At 48.4% G+C, this 11,151-nt stretch overlaps 1 protein-coding gene across 8 annotated transcripts; it reads right to left on the minus strand.

Annotated features, from left to right (window-relative positions):
• Positions 1-741: 741 nt before the first annotated feature.
• On the minus strand, positions 742-10,460 carry cop1 (COP1 E3 ubiquitin ligase). Of its 8 annotated transcripts, none has more exons than XR_014118897.1 (20): positions 9,650-10,460; positions 8,832-8,891; positions 8,630-8,727; positions 8,460-8,530; positions 7,768-8,055; positions 7,609-7,668; positions 7,442-7,536; positions 6,769-6,829; positions 6,476-6,590; positions 5,950-6,085; positions 5,345-5,488; positions 5,136-5,244; positions 4,965-5,046; positions 4,740-4,856; positions 4,512-4,629; positions 4,280-4,404; positions 3,821-3,981; positions 2,541-2,649; positions 2,339-2,383; positions 742-2,096 (listed from the first exon to the last, which is right to left on the minus strand). XR_014118897.1 is itself a non-coding variant. In XM_035536437.2 (20 exons), the coding sequence occupies exons 1-20, from the start codon at positions 9,907-9,909 to the stop codon at positions 2,079-2,081; spliced, it is 2,055 nt and encodes a 684-aa protein (XP_035392330.1). In that variant the 5' UTR covers positions 9,910-10,459; the 3' UTR covers positions 742-2,078. The 8 variants fall into 8 exon arrangements, 7 of the variants coding, with proteins under 7 accessions (XP_035392330.1, XP_035392329.1, XP_026867183.2 ...); XM_035536437.2 differs by lacking the exon at positions 2,541-2,649 and having other exon boundaries at positions 6,769-6,826; positions 7,768-7,836; positions 7,936-8,055; positions 8,466-8,530; positions 9,650-10,459; XM_035536436.2 differs by lacking the exon at positions 2,541-2,649 and having other exon boundaries at positions 7,768-7,836; positions 7,936-8,055; positions 8,466-8,530; positions 9,650-10,459.
• Between the last annotated feature and the right edge of the window lie 691 nt (positions 10,461-11,151).

Here is an 11,151-nt window from a genome sequence, read left to right on the forward strand (position 1 = left end):
TTCTCCCACTCCCCTTCTTCTCTCGCTCTCTCATTAGCTCTGTTCTCTACCCCCAGTGCCAACGACGCTGGCTGACTGCAGGACCGAGGGAGTGCCTCCTCTTTAAAGGAGCCCGAGGGGACGAGTCTCTCTCCCGGGCCCTCACACAGGAAGCACTTCCACACAGAGGAAGCTGGTATCACAGGGGTCAACAACAGGACAAAACGGAGGACATCACAGAGCAGAGCAGCGTTATGGCGCAGCAACTTATTTTATCTGACTGCACTGCCACAGAAGTATTTTAATAATATAGGTGTGATTATTTTCAGTAAAAGGAACCAATGTGAATTTCTAAAGTGCAAAATTTATTTTCTATATGTCCACGAGTGAATGTGTTTTATAAAACACAGTTTATTAATACTAGTCCTCAACATGTTGCTTTCTTATACTAATTCTCTTATGTTGTGCTAATTAAGTTTGAATTTTCAGCTTTTTCACCTCTTATAATTTACTGCAAAACCACAAATGTTTAACCTGGTATTACTGTGTATATTCCACCTTTATGAGTATAGTTTACTGACAGCTGTGCATGTCTGTCATCTGAGCGCGAGAGATGCACAACATTGTCTGGCAAGTGAAATTGTGTGTGACAATACTGTCGTATTGACTGAAACTTAGATCATCAAACAAGTTTCTTCTCCCAATACAGGACGGCACAGGTAAACCAGGCCAGGAGTGTAATAACAAGACGCAAATCTGATGCATACAAAGATAATCATTTATTCATTCAGACCAGTGGGTTAAAAATCAGAGAACGGGTACAAGTCATCACTAAAGCACTGGGGGGTGGGAAGAAGAGATCCAAGCTTCAGAAACCTACAAACTACCACCGGCATGAAGTCCAGAAATGGTCTATAAATTATAAAAATAAATAATACTTGTACAAGAACTGAATGATACAAAGAGCAGCAATGTGTTATAGGTGATTGTTAAATTATCCCAACAGAGAATTACTGCTTGTTGTCCTAACACCCAGCGGCTGAAAATCACCCATATGCGTGAGAAACTCAGATGCCGGGGGGTGGGGTGGGTCTTCGATTTCACAAGTATGGGAAAGTAATTGTCTTATTCAGCCATGGCAGTTTTGAGGCTTGATGTTAGCAATACCAACACAGACTGAAAAAAGGTCCCATAATACACACACATACGCGCACACACACACAGAGAGAGAGAGAGAGAGAGAGAGAGAGAGAGAGAGAGAGAGAGAGAGAGAGAGAGAGAGAGAGAGAGAGAGAGAGAGAGAGAGAGAGAGAGAGAGAGAGAGAGAGAGAGAGAGAGAGAGAGAGAGAGAGAGAGAGAGAGAGAGAGAGAGAGAGAGAGAGAGAGAGAGAGAGAGAGAGAGAGAGAGAGAGAGAGAGAGAGAGAGAGAGAGAGAGGCCACCTGCATGGGCCAAACCGAAAACGTCCGTTTTTGTGGCTCCGCCGACACTGAACGCATCAAAAGACAAGGGCGTACGAAGACTACGGACTGAACCGCGGAGGTGGGGATTGGTCATTTATATAACAGAAGGCAGTTTTGTTGTGTTCCGGGTTTGTGCTTTGGCTCCGTGTGTGTGTGTGTGTGTGTGTGTGTGTGTGTGTGTGTGTGTGTGTGTGTGTGTGTGTGTGTGTGTGTGTGTGTGTGTGTGTGTGTGTGTGTGTTAGATGTGCCGCCACTAAACGTTCACAACAGGTCTGGGAGTTTGTCTGTTACTAAAATGTCTCCGTGTTAACGCTTTTACTCAACCGATTGCTTCCGAAAAGAAAGCACCCGTTCATCACCTATCCGTCCCATAAAAGCTCATCTCGTGTTTCAGTTAGTCTCACTCCGTCTCAAACGACACTCGTACTGAAGTGTGGGACGGCCAGGCCGTCCCGCAAAGTTCAGGTTTGATATGAAAGTCGGGAGATTCTCAGCTGTGCCTGTCGTGCTTGGACATGGCTCACTGGAAACATTCGCGTCAAGCCAGCCGGAGTTTCAGCAGGGCCACACGCCTCCTCCGACAAGGAGAACAAGCCAGGTGACGGCTCAGTACCGCGGGGCTGGGCTGGGCTCGCCTTCAAACCAGCTCCAGTACCTGGATCAGGAACAAAGCACGTGCATCAGAAGCGCTGACTGACACATGGGCATGTCCAGTGGGCATGTCCTTCTCAACAAATGTACAAACACACACACACACACACACACTTTATACATCTGATTCAAGGTGGCTACTGAGAAGACAAATGAGACAGATCCATCAGAACACAGGGAAGGGGCTTCTGGAAGAATTTTAGAAGAGAAATATTTTGGATTTTGGATTTATTTTAACATACATACCTTGATGGTTCCTTGACTGTTGGCTGCGATCAGCACATTTGACTCCTGAGTAGAGAGAGAGAAGTTGGATCAACAGTAGACAGACAACACCCCCCCCCCCCACACACAGAACCAGGACTTTGGGTCTTCTCAAGTCCTAATCTGCCGCTATATAAAAACCTTCATCCCTTAGAGTAACATGTGAGTTAGACGGGCGCCGTACATCATATGTGCGGGGCAGTCCCTCCCTGGGTGTTCCCTCTCCACGTCTCCATTCATGCCTTATTAGGTTCTTGCTTAAAGGAACGTTAAGGATGGCAGGTTTCACGGGCCTTTACGTAAACAAAAGGTGTGAGACATTTCCTTCCCGGTCAGGGTAATTTATGTAAAGCTGCGAAAGGGAATTAATTGAGCGCGACAGACACGGGAGCAGAAATTCAGCTGAGCAAGCGAGTCCTGCACGCAAGTGGTGCCTTTGTTGTGAAGAGAAAAATCGTTAGCCAGGATAAAAAAAAAAAAAAAAAAAAAAAAAAAAAAAAAAAAAAAAAGCGCATGCACACACACTATATATAAATAAATAGAGAAAAGAGAGAAAAACAAATATACAAATCATGTCAAAAAATACCAAATATACCATGTAAACGTTCGGTTGCCTGAAGTCAAGAGGGAGACATGATCGCTAATCACATCCCTTCATGCCTGGGACGGCTGTGATTATCTGGTATCGTTTTGTTACACTGAAGTACTTCATGTTCCGTCTTGTCCCAGTCTAACAAGTAAATGTACAGACATGAATAAAATAATGAGAGAATTTTGGGGAAATGTCGGCAGCCTTGGTGCGTCCTTTAATTACGAAACCTACTTCAGACGCGAGTGCCGTCAGGCTCTCAGACAGCAGCCGCTCACCGACACCAGTGGGACAACGAGAGAGAGAGAGAATGTTTACTGTTATGGCGTTAACATGATCCATGTTAATACGACCATTTCTACTGGGATCCAGGTAGTACCCATCACCACTAAAACGTTAACTGCACTCAACCGTGTGAGCTGTGCAGTCACGTGATAAACTCCTGCTCCAAAATGACTCCTTTCAGCAAGTTGATTTTTTTTTTGTAAGCTAAACAGGTGAGCAGGCCAGATGCTGCAAAAAGCCTGACTGTAGCTTTAAAAGCAAAGACGGCTTCTTCACATCTATTCTCAGGAACGGTTTGCTAGCTACTTCGGCCCCCGAGTCAATTTCCAACTGCGCTTCCCCTTTCTGATGACATCGTCTCTGACGCGCGCGCCTGTAGACAAGCAGTCCGTCGCATCATTTCAGAGAACCAGGTCCGCTACGGCGTTTTCTTGAGCCGCCGGCCACGCACACGCCGTGCGAGACCTTACAGGACGAGCGAGAGGCAACGTTTGGCCTCCCTCTCTGCCAGCCCAACCCTAACCAGCAGAGGAAGCCAAACAGTGGTACGGCATGCGCGCGCTTGCGAGCGTGTCGAGATCTCTGCTCACCCCATCGGGCAGCGCCCTCCAGCACACGGCGCTGACGAACTCGTTGGTGTCGTCTTCCTTCTTCTCCTTGTCCAGGACACTCTTGACCGTGTCAAACTTGAAGGTGAGCAGCGTTTTGGACAAGCCCTTGTAGTACAAATACAGGGAGTTGTTTTCACTTCCTGTTTGCAGCAAAGGACAGAGTCAAGTTTAGGACGTATGCAACCGTACCTGCCATTTATGCAACGTTTATTCCATATTATTTACATTATTGTGTTATATATTCATTATCGCTGACTATGACACACATACACAACTACAGTTCCCACTTCGTGTTGGCACTCAGCTGCCATTACACTGCCTGAACCGGATCAGAACATCAGCGGGAGTCTCGCGTGCGGGAACGTAAACGGAGAACAGTGAGGCGCGTGTGATGTGCCAAGTGTCCAGATGGGGGCGCTGCAGCGCGGCGACACTCACCGCAGGCCACGTAGTCACCGTTGGAGGCCAGACCCACAAAGTTCTTCTCGTTGACGTGACCCTTGAAGGAGCGCAGACAGTGCGGTTTGCCGACGTTCCAGAGCTTTAGTTGGCTGTCTGTGGACCTGAGGGACACGCGGACGCATTATCGGACGTCTGTTGGCCCGTTTTAAAAAGGTGAAAGGCGTCGGAAGGCGGACCCGGCCGTGCGAAAGGGGAGCGGCGTACTTACGCAGACACGATCTCTTCGCCGTTAACGAACTTGGCGTAAGACACGGCCTTGCGGTGACCTTTGAAGACCATGATGGGCTGTTTGGTGTTCCTCAGGTCATAGTAATGGACACAGTGGTCTGGATGAGGGGAAAACAAAAGGCATGGAAAACTGGAGCTGTCTGGAAAATGAGTGACGGGCTCGACCTGCATCAGAAGTGATCGGAACGTCATGCTGTGCGTGCGGTACCTGCGCAGCCGAAGGCAAGGTGGTAGCGAGACGTGGGGCTGAACTTCACGCAGCAGACGTTGGCCTTGGCCTCGATGCTGGCCACCGAGTTGTCCAGATTGGTAGACCACAATTTGACTGTGGAAACAGACCAAAAAAAAAGGATGCGCATCGCGTGTGAGCGTGCGAGAGTGTGAGCGTGTGAGTGTGCGCGGGCGTGTCAGGAGTGGGCTACTTTGATCTCACCTTTTGCATCGTCTGAGCCCGACGCCAAGAGTTTGGGGTCCATCAGGTTGAAGTCCACGCTCCAGCACCTCTTCTCGTGCTCCTAGGAGAACAGTCGTGAGACTGAGTGAGACATCACGCCGGCGCTGAGCCTGCGCTAGGCGAGACGTCCCCTTTATGCTGCAGAGATACCTGATAAACCTTTGACCGCTGCCCTGTGAACCCATCCCAAAGGATGACCGTCCCTTCATAGTCGCTACTCGCCAGCAGGTTCTTATGGTAACTACTCCAACTGATACAGCTGGGGGGAGGAAGAGAGAGAGAGAATCCATTTGCATCAATGGCATGTCTGTGTATCCTGCTACAAGCATTTCTCTCTGAGCCGGGAGACGCTTTCTCACCTAATTTTGGAGTTGCACGTCATCTCGTTGACGGGATAATGGATGTCCACAGCATCCTGGATCACCGTACCGTATTCAAACACCTTAATTTTCTTGGTGACACCGGCGATGGCGAAGTAATCACAGTCACGGTCAAACTCTATGCTGCGTGGGAGAAGGGCGGAAGAGACAGGGTGAGGAAGGCAGTTCTCCTTCGCCCTGCATACACGCCACCGTCTCCTGCAGTTACAGGCGTCAGAAATGCACCTGCGTCCCACCAGCCTGTCAACAGCAGACCACAATTGCCTGGACGCAGGGAAGCCAAGCCAGGAGACTCGGTTACCCGTCACGCCATCAGATAAACGACCGTCACGAGAAAGCACCGAGAACCTGTAGGTAAGGAGTTCCACCGAGACCCCCCCCCCCCCCCACTGCAAGGCTCTGGCTTATAAGGAGGTCACTTAAGGACACCGGCTGCAGAGTGCGTGCAGCACCAGCGCGGTAATACCACAGCTCCCTCTGCTGGCAAACTCAGGAGATGAGGCCAGATTTCTTAAATTTCACAACGGCAGGGTCACTTTGCGCTGCATGTGGTTGAGTGCGTCTGGGCGAGAGCGAGCACGTACCTGGAGACGATACTGGAGCCGTTGTACAGGTCACTGGCATAGGACAGAGTGGCCAGGGGCCGAACAGAGTTGTAACGTGTGAATTTGGAGAGACATTCCATAAAGTCGTCGAGCTGGTTTACAGTCCTGCCGTCATCTGGAAAGTGACACAAGGGTTCGGGTTAACCCTAGTCCTGATTCCAGGGTTCGGGTTAACCCTAGTCCTGAACCTAAGCACCTTAAGAAGCATTAATGTTAAATGTGAACATTTTCAGTAGTAGTCAGTAGTCACTGGGTTCATCTTGTTCCTCATACTCGCCTACACAGAATCTGCTCAACTTCATCCAACCCCTAACGCAAGTGGAGAAAACTCAGACCACCTCCAACCCTCCAATAAATCTGGCCGTACTAATCAAAAAGTTAGGACTCTGTACTGCCCACCACTGCCCACACGTCACCCAGGGAACGGGCAAACCTCTGTCCCGCACAAACACAGAACAGCTGCCCGACCCACAGTGAGACGTATAGAGAGAGCATACTAACGTACCCGTGATCCGAGACATGCGGTTGGAGAAGTAGCACTGCTCCAAGTCCTCAAAGTGTGCCGTCAGCCTCTTCCGCCGAGAGGCCAGCGTGCTGTTGTACCAGGTCTGCCTCTTGCCCTTAGGGACACATTTCACGCACAAAAGCACTCAGCACATCTTATACAGAACTGTGTTTGGGTTGTTGTTTTTTGTTTGTTTTTATAATCTGAATAGCCAAACAAATACTCTGTTTTGCTTTGTCAGCATTGTAACTGAAGTGGTTTTGAAACTTTAGATAAAACAAGTCTACTCATACCTGGGAACTTCCTCCGAACTGCGGAGGCTGGATGTATTCGGTGTGTTCCATCATACAGCTGCTGCAGGGAGAGAAAAGATTTAGGAGAAGCAGGAAGATGTTCTACCAGACTCTTTCCACATTTAGAACACATCTCCTCTCTTCATACCATAACGGTTCTGACCGCATAACCGAAGACGTCGGAGCCGTAAATCACAACCGCGAAACCTTGATTTCTGGACAATATGAATATTACAATCTCACATTCTGTGTAACAAATATGTCACAAAACAAAATCAGGTTTTTTTTTGTTTGAGGGTAAGGACATTTCCAAGAAGGAATATAAATACACAGGCTGCAGTCACGTAGTCTGCAGCAGGTTGGCTTGTTTTGTACAGTGAGAAAGAAACTGCAGAAGAAAGAACTTTAATATTATTGACATCAGGCAGTAATATTAAGCCCTACGGGCCACACTTCTGCAGGAAAACGATTCATTACCGCAGGTCTTCCTAGTGTTATATTCCAAATATGAAATTAAAAATGAAAATGTATTACTATGCTGAGGAAAATGCACGCGCACGTGCGCACACAGTTCTTTTGAGCGTTCTAACAAAAAATTTAAAAACATAGCTCTGCTCCCATTTAATCAGTCCTTTGTAGGAATATGCGTTTCTTCTGCTGAAAAACCAGGTACCTGGGGGCAGGAGGGTTCTCTTCCCCAAACTGAGGCACCGTGCTGTCCAGATTATGGTCCATGTCGCTCTCTGGTGAGTAGAGCCTCGTCATCTCCTACGGAGAGTGGAAGGAACTCAGGACCAACCTGCACAAAGACCCTCACAACAAGCAGACGGGATGTCTTACCTCTACACGCTTTATGTCCTCCTCCAGAAAGTTGAGTTCTTTCTGCAACTGTTCCAGTTGCTACAAAAGAAAAAAATAAATTCCAACATCCATTAGCTGCCAGGTCACTTTTCCACATTTCAAGCCCTAACGGGTGTAGCATGCATTAACGGGAGTAACCTCTCTCTTGTTCCTTCTGGCTTCCTTCAGGAACTCCATCAGGATCTGCCGCTGGGCTGCTTGTGATTCCTGTGGAAACAGGACCGAGGGTGGCATTCGGGGCGAAGCGGAGCGCACACACGCACAAACACGCACGCGCATGCACACACACAGTTCTGCAGTACCAACCGCTTCAAGCTGCTTCTTCTTCTGGACCAACAGCTCCAGCATGTAGTTGACGTTTGCTAAATCCAGGTTCTCCTGGTCTGTGCCAAGAACGTCTTGGAAAAACTGCCACTTGGTTCCGTTCTACAAGCGCCGCACATGAAAACAGAGCAACGTGATTGGCCGCGGGGCAGAGGGGCAGAGCACACGCTTCCGTTAGCCGCCAGCATCTCTCTGCTGTTGACAGACACTAGGCAACAACATCTGACAGATGCCACAGAGTAACCGCGGCGCACTCTAGGAATGACGCAGAGCTACTAAAAACTAATGTAGCACATAAGATTTCAAAAGAAAACGGACATTTTTGGAATATACAAAACAGAATATACATTAAGCACACATTCTCAGCACGTGTTTGTAACATACTGCGGCCAAGAGACAGTGAACTAATGTTGCGTGTAATATGTAGTTAATGCACGGGTGTAAAGGAGTGTAGGTGTATAGATTAAGGCACAGGCAGTGAGGCAGAGTGAGTAACGTCGACGCACGCTTACAGGGTGGTCCCTCTTCAGTCGCTTCTCCTCCGACCTCTGCTTCTGTTTCAGGATCAGTTCATTCACTGCAAAACAGCAACACAGACCCACGCGACTGTACCGAGTTCAGCACAACCCACGACAGCAAGCGTTCAGGTGCAACTTTAGAGCCAGGAACCACTCACCGAGGAAGTTGGGGTAGAGCTGGTCCACGTTGTCAATTATGTAATTACATTTTGGACACCTGTTGCTGTCTTCCAAACTCTGTCGTATACATTTGTAACTGGAGACGGAACGCGAGAATGAACTTCACAGGAAGGAACCATGTTAAAAACTGTTACGCATTTCAGACACGGGAAGGTGAATGGATGCACTTGTAAATCTCACCAGAAACTGTGGCCACATTTTGTCATGTGGGCCTCCTCTATCATCTCAAAACATATGGGGCTGGGGAAAAAAAAACAAAAAAAAAAAACAAACAAAAAATACAAAGAGAGAGAGGTGACGACATTTTTTTTGCCTGTGAGGACGGAAGCATATCTTAAAAAAAGAGAAATCATGTCTGGTCTTGAAGAACCTCACTGTTTACCACCAAACCCTGACGTCCCTGCTTATGCCAACCCAAGCAGCACCACTGAAGATCCGGTACTGGTTTAACTGCTCTTCAGCACCGTATTGGTCTTAACGAGCCATAAAGAACACAAGTGAGCCTAGAGCTGAACTGGAGTCCCTGTAGGACAGCCCTTAGCCCATATGTTCACGTCAACACCTCAGACTTTAATGTGCTTTATCGGGGTAGACGTAGTTAGCCAATACTGGTGGCTTCCCGAACGAGTAACTGGACTCTGTCGCGACCAGCTCGGTGGAAGAGGAACGAAAACTTTTCAAACCGCATGAATTAACAAGCATAGAACAGATAACGCTAATATTAATTTAGCCAATATTCAATTTAGCTTAATGCATAAGCAAATACTAGTTTAGCTAATATTCGTTTATTTAGCCAATTAGTTTTAGTTGAAACCCCCCAGACCAGACTAGCTAAGCTAAGCTAGTCCAGCTATGATCAGGCTAACGGCTAACGTCACCATATCTAAGCGTTTAACGAGCTTGTGTCGTGTAAACGACATTAAACGACGTTAAGGCACACGTGTGAGTGAGATACCCCGAACAAAGCCCCACGGCCGCGTGGTGTCCCGCTAACGTACCAAACGAAGTCGTTACTCTTGTCCTCGTAGGGGCTCATCAGGCCGTTGTGGAGCGGCCTCTTCCTGCTGTGGCTCGCAGCAGACGAGACCGCTGCTCCCGGGCCCGGTGTCCGCGAAGAGAGCCCGTTACCGGGGCTGCTGCCGTTCGGGGTGCCGCTGCTGCTGCCGCCGCCGCCGCTGGCACCCGTAGGGCCCCCGGAGCTCGTCCCGGGGACAGACCCTGGCCCGCCGCCGGCCTGCTGCTGCCGACCGCAGGACATGTTCAAGCCGCTGCAGAAGTTCCCTAAAGGCCTAGCGGATGGCTGAGGTAGCGGAGCTTCAGCAAGAGCGCATTCGGGCGGCTACTCAAGCTAGCTAGATAACCTAGCTAACCTAGGGGACCTAGATAACCTAGTTAACCTAAGGGACCTAGATAACCTAGGGGACCTAGATAGCTTAGTTAACCTGGCTAAGCTAGGGGACCTAGATAACCTAGCTAACCTAAGGGACCTAGATAACCTAGGGGACCTAGCTAACCTAGGGGACCTAGATAGCTTAGTTAACCTAGCTAACCTAGGGGACCCTACCCTAGCTAACCTAGCTCACCCGGTTAGGTTAGCGTCTTAGGCTAGCTAGCTAGGTTAGCTTCTTAGGCTATCAAGCTAAAGCACAAAGACCTGTCAGAGCTGTCGGATAAGTACAACCGTCAGCGCGCGCTTCCGTTGAGCCGTTTCCCCTGGACTCCCGCGTAGAGCGCGTCGCGAGCGTGAACCGTGACGCCGCCGTTTGTTGACAAACCCGGAGGGTCTTAACCGTTAACGGCGCAGAAGAACAGGCCCTCGCAGGGAGGCTGCAGGGAGGCGCCGCCGCTCCACCGCCACCGTGCGGCGCGGAGCTACGCTGCCGCTGTATGTACGGACGGCTGCTGCGGTTGTGCTGCTGTTTCCGTTTATTATGCTTTAGAAATAAGTTAATGGGTGAAATAAAGATACACGAGAATTCAAACGGCCAACATGAAGTGCTTGTGTTTATGCGTAAATCTGCACTATTTTTCAAGGAAGCCTTCGAAATTTCATGTACAGTTGCTCCTGCTAATGCGTTTAAAATGCAGGCCAGTTTTCAACATTCATAAGATTCATTATTAAAGAAATCTGTCTTTTCTATAAACATTATTTTTGACGTTTTTGGAGAGTTTGTCCTTTCGTTGTAAACAGAACTGTCACGCTTGTCCTTCGCTCCTGGAACAGCAGGGGGCGACATAATCTGTACAAAAGATGCAGTCACTCCTCGAGGTTCTCCAGACCCTACTGTCCTGTACTCAGCTGTGCGCCTTATTGTTTTATTGACATTAACACACATCCAAGTTAAGACACAAATTCTTATTAATGCTGTTGTCTGACTTCTAAAGATCCTTCATCTAGAAACAGCCAGCTTTGTAGCCTTTAATAATATTTTGAATAATCATAACAATAATAATTATTAACAATATTCCCTTTTTTATTGCAGTAATTCTGAGAATGCAC

The sequence above is a fragment of the Electrophorus electricus genome, chromosome 20 (genome assembly GCF_041902795.1).
Source record: "Electrophorus electricus isolate QZ-2024a chromosome 20, ASM4190279v1, whole genome shotgun sequence".
In the NCBI taxonomy this organism is placed as follows: Eukaryota; Metazoa; Chordata; class Actinopteri; order Gymnotiformes; family Gymnotidae; genus Electrophorus; species Electrophorus electricus.